This window comes from Manis javanica, chromosome 12 (assembly GCF_040802235.1).
Source record: "Manis javanica isolate MJ-LG chromosome 12, MJ_LKY, whole genome shotgun sequence".
Taxonomy (NCBI): domain Eukaryota; kingdom Metazoa; phylum Chordata; class Mammalia; order Pholidota; family Manidae; genus Manis; species Manis javanica.
Window position 1 is genome coordinate 24815138 of NC_133167.1, and position 23180 is coordinate 24838317.

At 38.8% G+C, this 23180-nt stretch overlaps 1 protein-coding gene across 18 annotated transcripts in view; it reads right to left on the bottom strand.

Annotated features, from left to right (window-relative positions):
• UNC80 (unc-80 homolog, NALCN channel complex subunit) overlaps nt 1-20987 on the bottom strand; it is a 211550-nt gene extending 190563 nt beyond the window's left edge. For 10 of the 18 annotated variants that reach the window (XM_073218177.1, XM_073218174.1, XM_073218173.1 and 7 more), the window contains exons 1-7: nt 20762-20985; nt 19759-19807; nt 17206-17362; nt 16032-16333; nt 7529-7652; nt 4002-4075; nt 626-765 (exon numbers count right to left, since the gene is read on the bottom strand). In XM_073218177.1, coding sequence (XP_073074278.1) covers nt 626-765; nt 4002-4075; nt 7529-7652; nt 16032-16333; nt 17206-17362; nt 19759-19807; nt 20762-20853 — 938 coding nt within the window. In that variant the 5' untranslated portion in view covers nt 20854-20985. Of the gene's footprint in view, nt 1-625; nt 766-4001; nt 4076-7528; nt 7653-16031; nt 16334-17205; nt 17363-19758; nt 19808-20761 lie in introns of all 18 variants that reach the window. The other 8 variants (XM_036990761.2, XM_073218182.1, XM_036990759.2 and 5 more) reach the window with 3 other exon arrangements.
• Between the last annotated feature and the right edge of the window lie 2193 nt (nt 20988-23180).

Consider the following 23180-nt stretch of genomic DNA (forward strand, 5'->3'; position numbering starts at 1 on the left):
CCTCATCTGAAAGTAGGGATATACAAATGGTGTTAGGGAGTCTCACCTCCAGATGGAATTTTGAGTTGGGTACAAAAGCAAACCTCAGGGCTTCCATCATCTCAGCAGGGAATAGGAGGAATGGACTAACGTTTGTCCCAAGGAAAGGCATTTGTAAGCAAATTCACCAAATTCGCACAAGCTACAGGGGCAGTGTTGGAATATTTACAAAGTACAGGCTTTTCAATTTCCTGTGAGTACTTCAGAAGCACCCATTGTAATACAGGGATCTGCTAGTATAAAATATTTTTATACATTAAAGCAGCTATTTTCACATCCCTGCAATATAATCTTTTGATAGGTATCATTTGAGTTTCTGAACTTAAATATTTAAAATATTATTTAATTCAGACATCTCATTAAATAAAACACGTCTATCCACTCCCACCCATGTTTGTTTAAATGAGAGCTGTTCATAGCACACTTTTAGAATTATAAATCTAATTATACCTTGATCAAGAATATGAATACACATATCATGTACTTATACATTCTAAGGAACAGAGGCTATTCAAGCAGCTAAAGATGCATATTTACTTTTTGGTGACTGGGGTACTTTTTTGACCCTAACATTGCAACTATGTACCTGGAATGTGATGGGCCTCTTTCCTGGGATGTTTGGGAGGACAGACTTCCATCAAAGGAGTTTCCTCGGTGGCAGCCTGAAATGGTGGCCTTGGGTGAGATGGAATCTGGCTGAAATGTTTCACAGACCACCTGGAGTCCCTTTTGAACGAGGAGAGAACAGATTAGGATTTTTTTTTATATTCAGGTTTATCTTCTGGTATTAGCTATGATATTACATACACTGTTTTTAAAATTAAAAAGACATTTTGCCACCATAGCTAAATTATACTGTCATTACCAAGGGATTTTTTACTTCATCTTAGAGGGAATGGAAATAGACTTCTAGAGATCACCTGTGTCATTTTAAGCATTAGGCTAAGTATTTTCATATACTTCATTTAATTTTGCTTCTGATTCTTTTCTTTTTTACCTCCATAACCAGTAACTACAGGAGATAATTACAAACCAATAACTCATCAAAGACATACTGATACTGGGGTGAACTGAATAGAGGCGAGAGGCTGATAGGTTAGTGATAGCTAATCAAACCAAAACTAGAACCTGAGAATGGAAGCAAAAGATTCAGATTTGTCCATCACTCATTAGAGGAGAATGTGATACATTTTTCCAATTGGATACAATGATATTTCTTCTGATTTGTAAGTACAAATTCAGCCATTCTCTCACAGAATAGCTTATTTTAATTATATTTAGCTGAGAAATATAATTCTGCCCAGGTAATGTAAGATACTAGTCCACAGGCATTACAGATAAAATTCTTTGTTAAAGTATAAAGACCCTTAAAAATCTATCCAAGTATTTTAGCCCTTATGATTTCTATTTTCATGTGTAAAATAAGAGAACATTGTTCAGCCATGATGTATAATGAGACAAATATAGATGGAAATTTCATGAAATAAGTCTTCTGAATTTCACTAGAGAATCACTAGCATGAACATACTATGAGTGCCTCATGGTAGGTGAATTGGGAGATAAAAAGTATTAGGTGACCCTGAAACTGGAAATCAGGAGCTAACAGTTAAGTTTTAAGATAGGTGAATATAGGTTAGAGCAGCATGTCCAATAGAAGTACAACATAAGCCACAAATGTGAGCCACATATCTGATCTTAAAAATAGTAAAAAGAAATAGGTGAAATTCATTTTAAGAATACATTGATTAATCCCAAATTATCATTTCAACATGTAACCAATACAAAAATTATTAATAAGATAGTTACATTTTTTCATATTAAGTTTTCAAAATGCAGTGTACATTTTATGCTTACAACACATCTCAACTCACACTAGCCACATATCAAGTGTCCAATAGGCACATGGGCCTAGTGGCTACCATATTGGACAGTGCAGGTTTGGAATAATTAGATAAGAGTTCTGGGGAGTTAGATCTTAATTAAAGAAAATTAAAATTTGGTCCTTAAAAGAAAGATGAAATTTAGAGAGGCAACAGGGTGGAAAGAGAACATTCTAGTTAGAGAAAACAGTCTGAGCAAAGATCCACAGGCTACAACAGCATGTGCTGTTCACTGGAAGGAGCACCTCACTAACTGAAGGGGTAAACAGGGTTATTTAAGAAGGATGGTGCCAGGCTGTGGAAGGCATGGAGAACCAGGGAGAGGAGTTTGGTCTTGAGGTGGTGGTCAGAAGCACCACTATAGGCCCCTAAGGAGGAAGGGACGTGATGACAGGCTAGCGCCCTGCATATAATGAGCCTCTGTAGAATGACACCTTCCTAAACAGCCATGCTTTAGGAAGATCGGCCAGGCATTATTAAGTGATGTTTATGTGAAGCAGGGGAGTAGAGAGGTAGAAAAACCAATTAGGTTTTTCAAGCTGCAATCTAGTTATAAAGACACTGAGTCAGAGGAGAAGCAATGGGGATAAAGAACAAAGGCACATCTGAGCAGCATCACAATGGAAAAACAATATGATTCAGGTGACTCAGTAAGAAACTAAATAGAGGTTTAGGAGGATGAGATACGAGATTTGTCATCAGTTACAAGACACACCAATATGTCATGTCCAATAAAGAAAAAAAAAACCTTGTTAAGTAAACTAGGATATTTATCAGTGAGGACCTTCTCTTCTATATTTCTTCAAAGGATTATCCTAGACTTATTTAGACTGAGCTTTTGATTACATGTCCCTCCTACATATATGTAAAATGTTAGATATAAGTGAGATAAATTGGTGTATGTATTCCTAAAATTTCCTCACAGTTAGAAATTTCAACTCACAGTTGTTGATATATGTTTTTCCAACAGAATAAGTTCCTCTGCGTCAAGAGTTATTTCTCAAAAGTGTTATTTCTTAAAAGACTGCTCCATATTCTTCCCCCTGACATATTCTTCTAAGCCATTGACCTTGATTTTGCAAATTTAGAAGCTGGAAATGATGAAATGCATAGTACCCAAGAATGACAGCCATATCAGCACTGCCACTAGGCAGGGAGACTGTAAGAGGCCAAAGGTCATCAAATACACTCAATTTCAAAAATGTTCAAGTGAAAAAATAGATGAAATTCAGCATATAAATCACAGTGTTAAGACAATAATTGCTTAGTAAATAGCAGATATGACAAGATGCAAAATTTTCCAGTTTTGAGGGTAAAAAGAATGATGATGAAGCTCCTGGAAGCGATGCGTCAGCTGGAAAGAGGATTCAATTTTGATGGAAAGCAGCAAATTTTATTTTGCACATGTTGCATGGGAAGTGTGAAGGCAGGTCATCTATAAACATACTAAGCCAAGGGCCATATACATTTCTCTGTAACTTTGAAAATTTCATTTTCAAATAAAAATTACAGAGAAATGTATATGGCCCTTGGCTTAGAAATGTATATGCCCTGGCTTTCATTTCTATCTTTTCTCAATATTGCCAAATAGTGAGAAAAAATTGCACTGAATTATATTGTTTCATTATGCATCTTCTGTTTTTCTCATTGAACTATAGCTTTCTTAAGGGGAAGAACTGTATTTATGTTTTCTTTCTACTGCCTCCTCCCTACCTGCTGCAGCACTATCCTACCTACATTAGGGTTGCCTAACCCTAATATAGGGGATTCAATAATTGACTAAGAAGGAGATAATACTTTAGTTAATGTGGGATAAATAATTATAACTAACATTTATTGTTTATATGCTAGACATTGAGATAAAGCCCTAAGCCTACACTCTCTTGCTACAGCACTCCCACACTTATAGGAGATGCGTAAAATTACTTTCTACACTTGACACTGAGACAGTTTAAAGGTTTACATTCAGGAGGAGGAGCTTGCTTTGAAGCCAAATAGTACCATTCTAGAACTCGTGTCTTACCCTACAGTACGCCCAAGACATGATCACCCCCTTTCTTATGATGATGATAATAAACTCACCTCTAGGTTTCTTGTGTCTTGATTTGGTGATTCACAGGAGTGACTTTGACTGTTGATAGGAGAGCTTCTTTTGGCTGCAAAGATGAAAGAAAATCCATCACAAATTTTTATAAGATAATAAGTTCATTTTATGTCATAAGTTCATTTCATTTTCAAATAAAAAAACCATTTTAATAGATCATTACCACCTTGAAAGAGGACATTAATAGCATATACTGTAAAAGAAATCAAATAACCAATTCAAGATTCTCAGCATTTTTGCATTATCAATGTAGATTTCTTCATCTATTCAATCTCCCTTGATAAGTTAGGGCACTAAAAAGTTAGCAATATTAAGAATAATAACAGTTAACATCTACAGAGCACTAATATCTGTCAAGTCTTGTTCTAAGGTTCTAAGCATTTCTGTAAGTAGTCCCCCTTAGCTGTGGGGTATATGTTCCAAGTGGATGCCTGAAACCACAGACAGTACTAAAGCATGTATATACCACAGGCATACTTCAGAGATACTGCCTAGCTGTGGTTCCAGACCACTGCAGTAAAGCAAATATTGCAATAAAGCGAGTCAAATGAATTTTTTTGGTTTCTGGTGTATATAAAAGTTATATTTACACTATACTATAGTCTTTTAAGTAAGCAACAATATTATATCTAAGAAAACAATGTACACACCTTAATTAAAAATACTTTATTGCTAAAAAGTGCTAACCATCATCTGAGGTTTTAGCAAGTTGTAATCACTAATCATAGACCAATATAACAAATATAATAATGAAGAAGTTTGAAATATTGCAAGAATTACCAATATGTAACATAAGACATGAAGTAAGCAAACGCTCTTAGAAAAATGGAGCTCATAGACTTGCAAAGGCAAATCATCCCACCCCCTCGCTCCCGTGCATGGAGTCTGCTAAGACCATCCCACTGGGTGTCCGAGGCACGAACCTGTGATGCACGGTCACCAAAAACCTTCTATTCGTAAAAAAATGCATTATCTGCAAAGTGCAGTAAAATGAAGTATGCTTGTATATTTTTTCCTCTATATACATATGTATGATAAAATTTAACTTATGAATTAGTGATCCTACAACATCTTGCTACGCTGATGGACAGTGACTGTAATGGGATTTTTGGGGGGGACTTCATGAAGGGGAGAGCCTAGTAAACATAATGTTCTTCATGTAATTGTAGATTAATGATAACAAACAAAAAAAATTTAACTTTTATATTAGGCACACTAAGAGATTAAGAACCATAACTAATAATAAAAGATAATAATATGCTGCAATGAAAATTATGCAATTATGGTTTCCTCTCTCTCAACAATCTTATTTTCCTGTATTCACCCTTGTGATGATGCAAAATGATAAAATATCTATGTGATGAGAGAGGAAGCAAGGTGAATAATGGAGGCACTGGGATGTAGATTTAAGCTACTATTGACCTTCTAATGATTAATCAGAAGGAGGATCATCTGCTTCCAGAGGTGGCTGACCACAGGTAACTAAAGCCACAGGAAGTGAAACCACAAAGGGGGCACTACTGTACCGACTCATTTAACCCTTACAATAACTCTATAATAACATATGGCCTGTTATTAGGCCCATTTTACAGATGAAAACACTAAAGCTTGGGAGCTTAACTTGCCTCATGCCACTTGACCCTTACTTGAAGGTCCCAGGCCAGGTTATCTGGCTCCAGGGGCTATGCTTATATGGCCACAAGAAGCTGCCCTGCAGTAAGATTTAGATCAGCTACATGGTTACCTGAGGAGTGGGGACAACAGGAAGTCAAGTGTCAATGTCGCATTTGAACTGCAGGTAAATGGTGCTGACAGAGAAAGTGCTGGAGCAAGGTCACAACAAAAGACACCAGGGCAGTTCTCCTATGTGTCATTGCTTTTTCTTCTGGCCATGTTGTCTGAGCTGAGTTTAATTTCCCCAGATTCTGGGCATCATTTCAAGTCCACAGACATGAGGCAGATGGGAAAGAAACCCACTGTGAATATCAACCAGAAGCAAAGGGAAGTGAACAGCCCAGGTGTTTCCATGAAGGACATGATAGCTTAATTGTCTGATACATGTGTTAAATGATGGGAGAGAGACAGGCAGACCTGACTCTGAAGTGAACCCTCCATTCACAAGGAAAGTGATAGGATTTTAAAAAATGAAAAAAAAATTCTCTAATCATCAGCATAAAGATATAGTTTTTCCATAGCAGTTTTGTTTGACTGTAGCATATTTCTTCTTCTTCTATCTTATTTCTATTGTTCTCAGTTTTTTAACCTTGCATCTCCACTCTATGGTTGTTTTAATTCAGTGAAACTAACCTCATTCCATCCATGGAATCCAATACAGATCACTTCTGGCTATGACATCTTTACTTAGTTCTTGATATATGAACCTTAGGACAGGCTGTTACTCTTAAATTTATAATTTACTTCAATAGATAATGTATACCTGTAAGTTGTAGGATTATTCTACTTTAACTACAAGAAAAATTTCATCTTTCTTTTGAATTCTATGCTAAGCCTGATTGGTCACTATAGTTATTTCATCACATATATGAATAATATGGCACTCCTTAGTTTAGAAAATCCCATAACACATTATGTCCCTTGCAAAGTTGTGTTAAGTTATAGGGAGGGAAAGTACATAGGAACTTGTATGGTTTCCTTCCCCTTATAAAGCTCTTATATGCATATTCTTCCATTGTCTGCAGAAAAACCTTACAAAAAAATATACATGTGTACATGCTTCTGTAGATTTCACCCACAATTTATTTCTTTTTAAATTTTGTTATTGATGCTAAAAGTTGGGCTTGGAATAGAAGGATGAAATTTATTAAGTACACATTATAAAATGGGTACTTTATGTGCATTGTTATTTGCCTCTCACTATCAAGCCCTATAAAATGGTATTAATAACTCCATTTTAAAGAAATAGAAACTCTCAGAAATATCAGGTTACATATGTAGTAAAAGAGAGATTTGGGGTGAAGCAAGACCCTTCCAAGCACTTCTCAAGCTATCGTGTGTTGCTTTTTTTTACAGTTCAACAATAGGACTATCTCATTAGACAATTCCTGTAGTGAAATGCTTCCATTGCAAAAAAACACTAGGATGAGATTGTTAAGGAACTGTTACTCCATTTTCCATTATGTTGATTATATATATATATACATAATATATATATAATAATAATAGCTACCACTTATTCACTTACAAGGTGCCTGGAATTCTTCTAAGCAATTTATACATATTCATTTTTAACTCCCATTTTACATATAAGACAACTGAGGCATAGGAATTTTAAATGACTTACTCCAAGTTAACACAAACTCAACAGCACGTGCCCTGGATTTGGAGTTTCTCATCATGCGAATGAGCCCTGTACCTGGGGACCTAGATAATTCCTTGGAGAAGTTTCTTTCCTCTTGGCTTCATAAGGGCAAATCATCCCACCCCCTCACTCCTGTATCTGAGGGAGTCTGCTGAGACCATCCCACTGGGTGTCCGGGTCACACACCTGTAATGATGTTCCTGATGGGTTTCACCAGTGCTGTGAAGCCAGAAACTTCAGGCTGCCTGTGCTCCCACATGGGCTGCCATATAACAAGCCCACTGGCCAGTCGGAACGTGAGGTCAGATTCCTGGGGGAAGAGAAGATTCATGTCCAATAACTGGTTTGTAAGAACTGGTTGAAAGGACCGGTCAATGCAATGACTAACATCATTCACAAGATTATCTTCAAAGTAGGTCGATCTTCTAGACCTTCTTTCATCCCTCAGGTAAGTCTTTCCAAGGCAAACCAATAGCCCTAAGTTATCACCACAATTACTATGGACACCAAAATGTTCTGCTTTTAGGCAAAAGTAATAGTTAATTAAAATGCAGGTTGGGCAAAGCAGGAAACACACAAGTTATTGTTTTGTGTTAGTGATCAAGGCTTGTGTATTTCAAGAGTCTTGGAAGATCTCTTTTCTTGTGGTTATCACTATTATTCCTCTTAATTATTGAATTGTCCTTCCTTCTCCTCCTAGGGCAATATCCTCAGATGCTGGCTAATTTTTTGACTTTCTATTCTCCCATCTATCTCTTGTTCTTGCATTTCATGGGATTACGAACACATACTTAGACCATTCCTAGTTAATTATTTTGTAATGCTGCCTTCTCAAAAATCTTCCATTCCTTGAAGGCAGGGATTTATCAGGCATCCTCCCTCCCCACAGCCCCTGGCATCATCACAGTGCTAAATATAGCATTAGGAATTGGGTGCACAATAGGTGCTCAATAAATACTTGCTGAATTGTACTGAGCCTTCAACTCATATTCAGTTTATCCTCAATTTAAGGTCTCTTGAAGGGAGTAGATTCTCTTCTTTATCATTATATCATTTTGAGAGTCTATGATGAAAATGCAGTATCATATTGTGTAAGTACAAATACATGACATTGTGAGAGATTACATTTTAAAGAACTCAGCCTCTCAAAACAATGTAGAGATGGAAGCAGAGAATGTGATCACAGATAAATGAACACAGTTGAGACCCAGGAATTCACTTAGGGCAGCGATTTGCACCTCTGACTTACATATTATAATCACCTGGGGAGCTTTTAGAACTTAAGAGGCCCAGGCCTCACATCCTTCCCTACTACAACTGATTAAATTAGAATTGCTGTGAGGTTTTCTGAAGTTTCCCCTGGTGACTTTCATGTGTAGCCATAGTTAAGAAGCAGTGTTCTAGAGGGATAAAAGCTAGGAAGAAGATGGAAGAAAGAAAACTGATTCTGCAAATGGTGAATCAGTGTAGCTCAGTGTTAAGGGAAACCTCAACTGAAAAGGCTAATGTCTTTCCCACAATGGGGAAGCATCCAAGACTCCCTGTGGACATATTGGGAAAGCATGTAAAGTACTCGATCAATTTCAGTCAACATTCACTGTATGAAATGTATAGACCACTTACTATATTATGTATCTGGTACTGTTCTAGCTTCTAGGATACAAGAGTGAAGAGAACATACAAAAATCCCTGCTCTCATGGTGCAGAGGGGAAGTAAAGCAGGGAGAGGGATGTATCAGGCAAGGTGTGATATTTTAGACAGGATGGCCAGGGAAAGCCTTACTGTGAAGGTGACTTTTGAATAGGGATCTGAATGAAATGAAGGAGCTGCCATGTAGATATTTTCAGAAAAAGCATTCTGTGAAAAGTGATCAGCATCTGCCAACATCCTAAATATGCCTTAGGTGTCAAGAAACAGCTAAGAAACTGTGTGCCTAGAGTGGAGTGAATGACAGAAGAGTAGATAAAAATAAGGTCAGAGAAGTTACTGAGATCCAAATAGTATAAGGCCTAACAGGTCATAGGAAGAACTTCAGCAATCACCAAGTGAGACAGGAAGCTAGAGGAGGGTTAGAGTAGTGGCGTGACATGACTAGATGCATGTTTTGACAGCATCACCGCGGTTATCAAGAACAATTCCAGAAAGGGCAAGGGTGGAAAATTATTAGACTAGGGCGTTAATAGAGGTAAAATGAGAAGTGCTGGGTGCTGGATACATTTTGAGGATACAGTTTACAGAATTTGCCAGTTGACTCTAAGTCGAGTGTGGGAGAAAGGTGTCAAAGATTTTTGACTCTGCCATTGATAAAGATGGGCAAGATGAAGAGGGAACAAGTTTGGGGATGTCAGGGGCCTAGATTTAGACATACTAAGTTTGAGATGCCTGCCAGACATTAAAATGAAAATAAGGAGTAAATAGAATGATAGGCAGGTCTGGGGTTAAGGAAAGAGTAACCCCACTTTCCTTGAACTGGACATGGGAAAGTCTGCAGAGCATTATATGTGGTGTTAGACCCAGCAGGCAGAGAACTGATAGCAAGCAAAGCTTATCAGATTTGTCTCCAGAAATACAGGAAGCCAAACCTCAATTGACCTGGTTTCAGTGATTTTGCCATTTCTGAGCTCAGTCCTTTGCCAGGTTTCTCATAAATAATCTTGACACAAATAAAACTCCAACGGACACTGCAGGAGGAGGCAAGCTCTCCTTTACACAAAAACCCTGGGCCTTTAACATCTGCTCTATCCATGTCAGCACTTGCTGACAGTCACTGTCATCATTTTGTTTTATTTGATATATTCAACACTAGACATATATTTATTGAAGACAAATAGAGATCTCCTTTTTCTGTGCATTTCCCCTTAAGCATCAATACATAATTGCTGATTAATTGAGCTTATTTTACTCTCCTCAAATAACATCAGCTAAATCCAGTCATTCTTAAGGCCTGAATAATTACAGAACAGAACATATGGTCTCCTCCTATGTTGGCATGTTCCTTCGTAAGTTCTCATAAATTGGCTGAATGCATAAACTCTGGGACTCTGATCCCTCTTCTGGAGCCCCTGTTTGAATGGGTCATCCCATGTGACGGATGCACACATGACCAGAAACTTGACAGCTGGAAAAGACACTATTATTCAAACAGCTGTGGGTCTAGAAAGGTCCTGAGAAAAACCAGAAGATGTAAACACTGGGGAATCAACATGCCCACATTTCAGATGCTTTTCTTGACTTGTACTGAAAGCCTATTTCCAGGATGGCATGAATCAGTTCTAAATGTACTTGTAAGTAGTTTAAAGAGATCTAAGTAAACAATTATTATTATTTTAAATTCTATTTCAAAGTTGTTTACATGTACATGTATAAAGTAAAAGGTTTATAAAAATCTCCTTGAGGGCTTGGATTTTGTTTTATTCTCTGCTGTTTCTCCAACATTCCTAACAGTGCCTACCATACTACACTTAGTAAATATTTAGTGAAGGAATCAGTGAATATGATCAAATCATGAAAATATACTCTGCTTAAATTCCTTAGTTGTAATAAAGATTCAGCATTTTTTCTCTAATCAAATTAAATATGGTTAAAAATTAATATAATATTTGAAAGAATTTTCAGAGTATTGATTTCATGTGAAATATTTGTGCCAGTTACAAATTAAAAGCATAGAAAATATGTGCTGAATTATACAGCCTTATAAAGGATGACTCATTTATATTACATTTACTTGCTCATTAGTGAATTAATTCACTCAGTCAATATTAATGAAATCCATATGAAACAGAGACTCCATTTTAGCTATGCAGGACACAGTGGTAATTCCTGCCTTCAAACTACTCAGAATCTAGTGGGAGAGATAGGCACATAAAGAGATAGTGATAATAAACTAAAAATAACAATAAAGATAAGGATATAGATTGTTATGAAAATAGAGGAAGAAGGAGGTTTGATCTTGAATGAAGCTGTAAAGGATGAGTAGTAGTTTTCTAGGCAGAAGGGTCAGGCATGAGGACATTCCAGGTGGCAGAACAAGCATAAGAAAAGGCCTGAAGAAAAGCACATTATGTTTTTGGGATACCCCAAGCATTCGGAGCACAGAGGCAGGAGAAGTTGTCAGGCAGGTCACAGAGGCCCTAGTTACCAGACTAAAGAGCTGGAGTTGCATGCTGTGTCTGATGAGAAACCAACAAATTACTTCACGCATGTTGGTAATATGGTCAGATCTGCATTTTAGATGGATCACTTAGTATTGAGGTTGGGTTTTTAGAAGTCAAGCCAGGAGACTGTGAATCCATTAGTAAGTGGCCCAAGAAAGAAGTGATGAAGCCTTGGGTTAAGGCAGGAAACAATCAGGTTAAAGAAGAGGAAGATGTGTTAAATATGAAGAATGTTTAGGAGACAACACAGTGGGACTAGGTGGTTAGTGGGATGGGCAGGTAAGAATGAGGGTAGGGATCAAAGAGAGCTCCTAGTTGTTGAGTTTATGTGAATGGGTCCATCACCTGAAATACAGAGCATTGGGGTAAGGGCTCATTCCAGGGGAAATCTGCAATTCCCATTAATAATCTACTTTCAGAAGATAGTTGGAATTTGGTCTAGAAGTCAGGAAAGGAATCTAGTTTGGAGATGTAAAATTAGGTGGCCTCAGTCCATGGAACACAAATAGCAAATGAAGTAGGGGAGGTCTTCCAAGGAAAAGACGGAATGAGAAGAGCAAAAGGCCCAAGATGGATCTCTGGGGAACCCCACTGTTAAGGGGGCAGGCAAAGAAGACAAGCTGTCAAAGGAGAGAAACAGAAATGTTCCGGGATGTAAGAACTAGTGGAGTGGGGTCACCAAAGGAATGGAAAATTTTAAGGAATGATGGTCATCTCAAATGCAGCTGAGGTTTATTGATAGGAGGCCTGCAAAACAGAGTCCCAATACCTCAGAGGTTATTCATGACCTTAGTGAGAATTCCCTCAAAGAAGCCTAAGAAACAGTATAGTTTTGTTGAACGTCAGCTGTACTTCAGTTTGAATCTCACCTTTGTTAATTATAACCTTGATTATTTCCTCTCTGGATTTTGGTTTGCTCTTTGGTAAAATTAATGTAAAGATGTCTACCTCTCTGCAGGCAGTTGTGAAAATCGTGTGTTACATAACAGAGGAAAGCAGAAGCAAATAAAAGAGGTCAAGAAGGAAATGGGAGGTGAGAAAATGCAGCATGGGCTCATGCCTTATCTAGATTTCAGCTCCCATGCCTCCTGCAGCATTGTAATATAAGAGCCACAAGCTGCAACACTGTGTAAGTGCTATGTGGGTGTTCTTGAGGAGTAAAGTCAAGAAAAGGACTGGCAGGCGGGCTGGCACTTGTGGCGTGGGGGCCACAGCTTTGCATAAACCAGTCTGGGTGGTTGTGTAGTTTTCCCCAGAAGCATGCAGATCTCAGATAGAAAAGATAGGTGTTGGTCATAATCTGGGTTTGGAGTTTTGAAGGGCAAATGCCAAGGAAGAACAGGGAGAAAGGACATAATGGTGCTGGTGAGCATAGGTTCACATGGGCTGAGTATGGAAGGAAGATAGGGACAGACAAGGCCTGATAACCAGCAGATAAATGAAAGCCCCAGGGCAGTGATCCTCGTCAGGGGCAATTCCCACCCCTCCCTACCTGCTGCAGATATTTGGCAATGTCTGGGGTCACTGGTGCCTGTCACAACTTGGTGGAAGGAGGTGCTACTGGCATCTAATGGGTGGAGGCCAGAGGTGCCACTAATATACTACAGCATGCAGAACAGTGCTCCATTACAAAGAATCACCTGGCCAAACATGCCAACAGTGCCGAGGGTGAGAAACCCTGACCCAGGGATTGTACATTCTCCAACTACATTGAAAAAAGTAAACACCTCACTCGAGCAAAGCTTTGTGGTGAAATTTATTGACTCATTAATGTGTTTTATTCCCTATAGAATCTCGAACAATATTTTCCTCATAGCACTAATAAAATGATGAAATAATAATGTTCGTAATAATACCTAACAATAATTGTTTACTATGAATTAATCACCATGCAGTTTTATATGCATTGTCTCAATCCCTTATAAATGCTCCATTCCCAGGCTACTGGTGAAATTTGGGGATCTTGAGCCAGCTTTCCTTAACTATCCCTGAAAGAGGATCCTTTTCTACTAATAATATGTAATACTAAAAGCAAGAAAATGCCAACACTAAAAGCAACCAACATTTGTTAATGCCTTTTTTATGTGAAATGTTGAACACTATAATTTGCTTAATTGCCACAATGCCCCATAAAATTATTCCTATGATGAATTTATACTTGAGAAAACTGAGGCTTAAAGAATTTAATTGCTCAATGTCAGACAGTAGAAAGCAGCAAGCTCTGGACTGAAATGCAGGTCTGTTTCCAAAACCTGGACTCTCAGCCATGTCTTCAAAAAAATTACAGCCATTCCAGCCACGCTTACATACACTTCTACATCTTTTAATCCAGAGGATATTTCTGCAGAGATAAACATCTTTATGAGCCATCACTTTTTTAAGGAACTTTCTTTCCTGTCCTCTCCATTTTAAGGGCTATACATATAATTGGCCAATTTTAGCACCTCCATCAGTCTCTGATAATAACTTACATTTACTTAGACTCAGTCATTAAATACGGATTGAGTGCTTCATTTATTCCAGACCCTATTCTAGGGATATAGTGTAACCTGGATAGGCAGTGTTCTTTGCTCAAGAACCTCTTTTCTAGTGGGGGTGATGGGCAACAATCATGTAAACAAACACAAAATAATTTCAGGGACTGAGAAGCACTAAGATGGGAAAGTGGAGTCATATGCTAGTGGCACTAAAGGAACCAGACACATTTTTTTCTGAGGTGGGAACATTTGGGTTGTGAGTAAATTGATGAGAAAGAAATGACCATGTGAAAATCTAGAGGTGGAGGGTAGAGGCAAAGGTTTCAAATAGAAGAAAAAACCAGTGCAGAACCTGAAAGCCAGAATGAGTTAGAGACTGAGCCTCTGGTGAGCCTGGGGGCTGGTGAGCAATAGAGAAGCTAGTGAGAAGGGGGCAGATGTGGTGGAAATGGTAGGCAGGATGGTCGGTAGCGCCAAGTTCAATTGCTCCTGTAGGCCAGTGGTATGGTCTCAGTTAAAATAATGCTTTCCATTAACTGTAACCTTTATAAAAGACTTTTTAAAATGGAAAGTCAAAGCTTTTAAGGAAGCAATTTAATTTGATTTAACATTTAAAATTTCATTATGTTTTATGGGCAATGTGGCCAGTGCATGCAAAGCATTTTGGGAATTTACGGGTAATTTTTATTATTTTCCTACCAGCAATGGGACAGAGTCAACTGAAAATGAATTTTAACTAAAACTACAGTGGGTGAAAATACTCATTAGTCCATCCTCCTCAGAGTGATTGTTAAGGACTCACAACCACTCATACATATATTATCATGTATGACAGTACTTAACTGTCAAACAGTTCAGAGCACATACAAATTAAAAACTTCCACTCCAGACCCCAAATTATAATAGAAGTATTTGCAAAATGTTACAGAAATGCAAAAGAGATGGTACTCTAAGAAAGAGTACAACAACATGTTTAACTTATGAAATTTTTGGATGTAAAATGCTGCTGAGGCATCCAACGGGTAGCTGTGAAATAAGATATACATACACACACATGCTAACTTGAAACATCATTCACTAGGGTCCTAATATTCTATTAAGGAAGAATTGAGCATATTAGTTCCTTCTCCCTTATCTTAGATGGAATACTATGATTTATTCATTCACAGAAAGAATATTTCTTCATTTCTTTCCATGTGTTGGAACTATACTGTGTCTTCACATACATTCACCCTGTGTTAGAACTTATCCATAATTTTATGCAGTGGAGGATCTGAGAGGTTAGGTAGTTTTACCAAGATCACTCTGCTAGGGAGTGGTGGCACAGTGATTTCAAATGAAATTGTCTCTTGCAGATTCAAGGGGTACACGGATATAATTTTTTAATACAGTTGGTTTCCACATGATCTTAATGTTTTATATTTTATGCATTTAAAATATTTTGAAAAGCAATTCTCAGGTTGTGCCAAACTGTCAAAAAGTCCACATAAAAATAAAAAAATTTCTGCTGTCGGCTCTGCATTGTAATAGAAATAGCTACAAAATGATACAGGAATACAAAAGAGAAAGTGACTCAATCTATATGGGGGAAATCAGAGGAAATGCTTCACAAAAATGATGACAATGAAGTTGAGACAGAAGTTGAAACAGAGGAGGTAAAGGAGGGCAGGAAAAACAGAAAGGAAATATTCAGGGAACGGTTCGTACGGCTCCCACAGCTGAGTCATGAGATGGCCCGTAGGGACTAGCAATTGATAAGCTAGGAGAGGAACTTCAACCCCAGATCATACTTGACCTTGTATACCGTGTTTAATATGTTGGATATTATCTTGGGGCAGATGGGAGAAGCACTGAAGATTTTTAAGTAGGTAAGTATGTGGAGAATTGTGTTTTTGAAATAATATGCAGTACTTTAATATAGAAATAAAGTTCTCCATGCTTTGGCTTGCTGTAAGCTAACACAAAGAACATAGACACCAAAATATGGAAACAGCATTTGAAACCCACCCTCCCCTCATCCCTGTTCTGCCCCTGCCTAACACTAGCTTTCTGCTTACCTTGATCCTGTGCACGAGAGGAGCAAAAAGAAACACGAAGAGCTCCACAGTTGCCATGGAGTTCTGGAAGATCTTCCTTCGAGTGTTTTCTTCTTCATCGTTGACACTGCTCTGGCCAGGCTGCCCCGGAGAGCCCTGGTTTTCAACCTGGTGGATGAAGGCACTGCTGCCACCACCCCAGCTGGAGCCCCGGTCTGTGCCCCCAAAATGCTCACTGTTGCAGTCCTGGGGGGCCTCCAGGAGCATCCAGTGCAGGGTGTGAAGGAGCTTTGTCTCAGCGACACCCAATTTATCCTGGTGGCCTGCATGAGACAACCACACGTCCAAGTTAGGACAAACCCTGTGACCAGAACAATGGATGTCAACTTTGGGTGTGGGAAGAACATCCTTGCTTTTTTCTGTGGTTCAGTTTCCAGAGAGACACTAGTATTTCTTCATATCTCTTACAACCACTGCTGGAAGAGCTCATTTTTGTTCTGGGACTTTCTAACTGGCTGCAATCTCTGAAGCTATCACAGGAAAAGAAACCCTTATATTAGTCAGATACCCATGTATATTTCCAAATGGGCAGCACAGTGGTTATGAATATATAGGCTCTGAAGATAACACCTGCTCTCTTTTAGACATTGTGACCAGGAAAGGCCCATCTATGAAGGTAAGATTTGAGAAGAGACCCAAAGGAGGAGACGGAACTGGATTGAGAGGAGCATGTACACTAAAATGGGGTAGATGGCTAAGATATATTACCACATGAGAAAAACAATTTGCAATAACCTAAAAAAGAAAAACGATCTTTATGCATATGTGCACAGACACACATACAAAGTGAACGTGGTGCTTTAGGAGTTGGGAGGCCAAAGAGGCAGGTCTGATTGGAACTCATCTTGGATGAGTGATAGGCTTTAGCATCTCTATAATATTTCAGTGTTTAGAAGGAGAATACATTCACATATTACTTGTAAAATTAAAAACAAGAGGGAACTGGCTTGTTCCCTCACTGGTAAAATGAAGATAACAGTGGTATCAATATGAGGGGGCAGGATATGAGAATTAAATGAGATATTGTGTGTACAGTGCCTGGGAAAATAGTAAGTACCCAGTAAATGTTGTTAATATGAGTGCTAAACACAAAGGACAATGTTTTGCCATAAAGAGGTAATTCAGGAAAACCAACCTAGTTTGTTCCTGTTTGAAAGCAGGGTTGCCGTGCAATGAAGGACGTGAGGCAAAGCAGCTTGCACCAGCTCCCATCTAGAAATGCTCTGGATGGCTTCAGAGAGGGCTGGAGAGAGGCCATGCAGCTTGTTTTCTACCAATACTCGTTCAAAGGACTGGAGATATATATGAAAAAAAGAGCAAGGAAAATAAGAAACTGGGAATTCTGATTGGTGAGGAAATGGGCATCAAGGTACTAAAAGATGCAAATCACTGGACTGAATTCTTTATTATGCACTTACAGTGCTGCACTTTATTGTATGTGTTGACATTCAATGACTCAGCCATCATTTTCCCTTATTTATCTATGTTCCTGTCTTGATCTAAAGTATATGGCTTGAATTTTTAAATGATTCTTATTGCCACCAAAGTAAGCTTCCTCTAAAAAACAGTACACCACCACATTTAACTCATAAGATGTTGGGAAGTATTATTTTATAAAATACTGCTGGGGCATCCAACGGGACTGTCCCAACTTCAGACCAAAGTAAAATGTCTTTTGCCAAAGTGTCTTGAGGGACAGAATTTATGTTAATGTCCAACAAGTGTTAAATAAGAGAACACTTAAAAGGGTGTTTTAAGAAACATCTTTTAAGAAATTTTACTTTGGGGTTCCTGAGTTGTTGTGTCCTTAGCAGTGACCTGGCACAGAACATACCTTACCTGATGCCTATAACCATAAAGATACATATATCTATTGATTTAAGAAGAAAAGGGAGGGAGAGAAGAGGTCTCAAGTGTGCAAGCTGTATTACTGGAATTATTAGAATACCTGATAAAAAGACATGACTTAAGACAGAGATTCTTCAAAGAAAACCATTTACTTTTTGACTTGAAAAAAAGAAAATAAAAATTCATCTTCATAATGAAAGGAAGGCACACAGAGCTTTGATAAGGAATATAATCAGAAATGCAGTCTTTTGCTTTTGTATTTTTTTAAGAAAGTAAATAAAGGCAGATCCAACTACTTTTAAATTCTTCCGACCTCAGGTATCTAAGCATTCCTTATGTAAAGGGTGAACTTGTTAGACATTACAAAATTATCAAGAATTTACACAGTCTTAAATAAATTTTAGAGGATGTTATATATTCTATAATCTCAGGGAGCTCTAGGTATTTAATACTATTTTCTTCTTAAAATGTACTATATAGCTTTGATAATTTTTAAACCCTGAAAATTGTTTTCTATATTTATATTTCTGTATCTATCATCTATCTGTCTATCTATGTGACTTAGTTGTTTGATATTGTGTGACAACATTAAAAATGTCAGATGTATCTTTGCTAAGAACAGAGAAAGTCAGGATTATTTTAAAAGTATAATTGTAAACATGATTTAAGGAAGTCTCAGAGATTTCAAGTGTCAGATTACTCTAACTTGAGCTAAGTATAAGAATTTCATTAAAAGGTTCTTATTATAAAGTTACATTTTAAAAATATCCCTGTGACAACTTTGAAGTACAGAAGATACAACAAGTACCTACTTTTGTGTGTGTGTGTGTGTGTGTGTGTGTGTGTGTGTGTGCACGCACACATGGGTAACTCTCCATTTTAGTTTGTGGCCCTAACACATTTTGGAACTCCTTACTAGGTCATCTATGCAGTCATTTGCAAATATTCATGGCAATATCCAAATGCATAGGCTTTCCACTTTTGGGTTCTAATACATACAATGTGAAGACCTTTATGTGAGCTCAAAATTTCAATGAAGTCTGAAAAGTACATGTCAATTTTGTTTGAAGATTTCATGTCTTTTGTTCTCATTTGTTAAACGGGAATTTTTAGGGATATGGGATTCCTTTAGAATCTCAGGACAAGTGCACTGTTTTGCATAAATATTATTAGCAATATTTTCATAATTATGTTATTCATTTACAGACTTGGACAGAACATGTTAAGAATTATGTATTACTTTGAGTAGTTCATAGGCACTCACCTTATGAGCTTTGACTATGTAACAGTTTTGATCTTGCCGATTAAGGATTAACTTGTATTTGCTCTGCAAGGCCCTCCATGACCTGGTTCTCTGTAATCTCTCTACCCTCTCTTCTTCTCTCTGTTCCTCCCCACTCTGGGCTTAGGTCCTTCAGACCTGCTGTCCTCTTTGCCCTTCCCTAAGCTATTTTCCCTCCCTTTCCTCACATCTTTGTCCCAAAGTCACATTAGCAGGTAAACCTTATCTATCTACTGCTTACAACGTGAGACCTCTACCCTAGTGCTCCCTAGTAACCTTTCTTGCTTAATTTTTCCTCCATAGAGATTATCACCATCTGGTTTACTACGTATTTCACTAATTTCTAAGTGGCCTGTGCCCTTCCCACTAGAATGCAAACTCTGTATTTGTTTTGATTATTGCTCTATCTCATCATCTAGAACTGTGGCTGGCACATAGTAGGTGCTCAATAATATTAGCTCATGAATTAATACAGTCAGTATGATTTACTGTCTTTCTTTGGGTTGAAATGACCACACAGAATATGGAAATAATCATTAAATGGTGAATATCACATACCACACAAGAGGCTTCATATTGCTTTCCCAGTTTAGGCCTCAAAAATGCACTGAAAAATTAAGAGATAATTTGTTATAAACATAAGTACAATTATTGTTAGAGCAGCCTTATGACATTTCTTTTTCAATGAATAAGACTTGGTGCTATAAATTCACAACTCCCTATAGCTTATTAATAAGGTGTTGAGCAGCTGACATTTGCTTTTACATGTGTAATTACATACATGAAAGAGATGCAGATCTCTACTTCTTCTGTATCCACTCTTATTCTGAAGATTTTTACCTAATCAGATTCTAAATCGCCAGTGGTTAGAAGTGGAGTATTATTCATGTATACAATCATATTAAAAATTAAAAACGAATAGAGCTTGTCGGTCATGATTTCCAGAATCTACTTTCTTATCTGATAAATATCTATAATAATAATAATAATAATAATAATAATAATAATAATAATAATAATAATAATAAAGATAAACCTTGTTTCCTGTTTGTTAGAATAGGTTTCAGGACATTCCATGAAAAAAAATTTCTCATAAAAAATTATTCTTCTCAGAGGTTTTAACCAGGAAGATTATACTGGCTGAAACCGAGCAAAAACGGTTAACAAGTGGGCATAGCAGATATACGCCAAACAGGAGCTAGAAAACAACAGGTCACCGGGCTGGAATTACAGCAGAAGGAGGAGGAATTGGACGGCAGCGCACAACCAGTCACAGTCATCTTCCCGAGCCCCCAGCCCCCTCCTCCTAGGCTCTTTGCCCTCCCACCCTGTAAATTATGTATATATTTATTCAGCTGCCGATCTGCTTGTCACCAAACTTCAACGAAATATTTTTTTAAATGCGTGTTTTCAGCGGACGCAGAGGGCTTGCGGTCCACCCCGGGGAGGGAGCTGCAGGCTGCGGCGCGGCCTCAGCAGCAGGGCAGCGGCGGCGGCGACCCGGCGGCCCCAGGGGCGCCCCGAGCCCGGGCGGCCCCGGCGCCCCCTCTGCGCCCCTCACCTGGTTTGCCGCCACAGGAAGGTCTGGATGGGCAGCGGGATGCCGCGGCCGCCGTCCTGCTCCTGGCCCTCGGAGCTCTTCCTCTTCACCATGATGGTGGCTCCGGGTAGTCCTACCGCAGGAGCCGGCGCGGGCTCCCCGCTGGCCGCCGCCGCCGCCTCCTCCCGCGGCTCTCCCCAGCCCTCATCCCCGCCTTCCCCGAGGCAGAGCCGGCGCTCTCCGCCCTGCTCCCCCGGCCCCCTCTCCTTCCCCGGTCCCTCCCCGCGCGTGGAACATGGCCGCGGGAGGAGGGGCGGGCTGGAGGAGCGGCGGAGCGAGGAGGGGGGCGCTCGCAGGAGCTGTCCGCCCCGCCGCCCCCGCGCCCTCCCCTTGCTTTCAGCACCTCCCACTGTGGACAGCGGCCCGCGCCCGCGGCCAGACGGGAGCGCGGAGCAGGGGATGGCCGGCGGCCGGAGAGGCACACGCTCCGCCTCGCACACTGCTCCCCTCGCAGCCTCTTTGGTCCCCAGGATTCGGCGTCCTCCTGTCCGAGCTGCACCCTAGCAGTGCCCCTGTCCAGTTTCCCAACCTCGGCACCAGAAGAACTGTCACGGTTTGGGGAGGAGGAGCTTTGGGGAACCGCAAAGCAGTCACTAACAGTGGCATCATTCACACCTCTAGCAAGGAGGTCAGGAGTCCACCCTTGGGGTTTAGCAGAAGGAGCACATGGAAATTATTAGAAGTGTAAATCAGGAAGGGAGCAAGCTTGGCAAGACAGAAAAAGCTTTAAAGTTCTCTGATGTGAGAATTTATTTCAAGTTGGTAACCACCAGAAATTAACCTCACTTGTTTGGAAAAGCAGGAATGTCCCCAAACTAACCAGTTGTGGGTGTCAGTTAATTATAACTTGAGAAAGAACATTTGGATTATACTGTTAGGAAATGTGATTCATTATAGGCCATTAGTGCACTTGGGTAATCCTGTTTGTTCCATTGGTATCTGCCACTTTCCTTCAGTTGTAGTCAAATGCCTTTATGGTTAATAGGGGGGTTACTGTTAAGTGTTTTATCAAGTAGTGAAATAAATAGGGCTGGGAAAAAGAAAACAGTCTGAGAAGAAAACCGCTGCTCTGGATCCAACTACCTACGAACAAGCAAACACAGTCAAATGCGTTTTTGAACAAAGATATTAGTATTACCCATGAAACAAAGAATCAGACCCTGGGGACCGATCTCAACAGATAGAAATATTTCTTGTATAATTAACGACATATGGGTCTACTTCATCTAGAAAGAACTATATGGTACATATTGGGTATTTTCAGTCACAAAGTTAGATTCTTCATTTAATTTCTTGAAGTTATCTTTAAATATGAATCTTGAAACAAGGAATGATGAGTTATAAATACAGTTTATTCACTGAATACTTATAGAGTCCAGTTTTATATACCAAGCACTATACTATACAGATTCCTGCTCATAAGGAACACCATTGAAGAGAAGACAGACATGCAATGAAAAGGGTGCCATGGGAGATATGATACAGATTCACTTATGAACAAAGGGACAAGGCAGACAATAGGGGCTGGAATTGGAGAAAGGTTTTGTATGGTAGGCTACAAAGTTTGATAGGAAGACTTTAAGCAAGGCAGTAAAAACTTCATTTCCACTTAAGTGTGATTGATATGACAGGAATGTAGAAGTTATTCTAAATAAGCAAGAGTTATAAATGGGAACCCAAGTCTGGAGCTAAGAGAAATATTTCATGATATCCTAAACCAAGGGTATGACAGAGCTAGAAATGAGAGAGAGTTTGAATAATATTGCAGAGGTACAATATAGGATTTGATAACCAAGTGGGCATGAGGAAAGAAAAATAGCTCACATCTTGAGTCAGTTTTGTTTCTAGCACTACTACTTTGTACTAGGTAATAAATACCCTGAAAAATGTTCTTCACCAAGGTTTCCAAATAATAGTACCTTCCCCACAGAGATATTGTGAGGATTAAATGTTCATACTTGTAAAGAATTTATGACAGTACCTGATCTATACTAAGCCTTCAAAAAATATCAAGCAAAGCTCTAGGTTTTCTGTTTTGAGCAACTGAGTAAATAATGGCCTCATTCAAAGAGGGAAAAAGTTGACAGGGATAATCATATTCTTATTTCATGTGTATAGGAGCATTCATGAGTCTTCCATGAGTCTTTTTTTGGAAATTCCAGTGACTATCATGATAAGGCACTGAGAAATGAATATGGAGTTCAGAAGAGTTAAAAAGGTAGGATGGATCAATTTTGTAGTTAATACTATATAAAAAGTAGTTGGAACCATTGAAGTAGATAAAGTAATCCAGGTGAATATATGGAAAAAGAGAAAAAAAGAGCCCATTTTGGAAGTTTAGGGGACATCAATGTTAGCCCAATTCTACAAAGGATGTTGA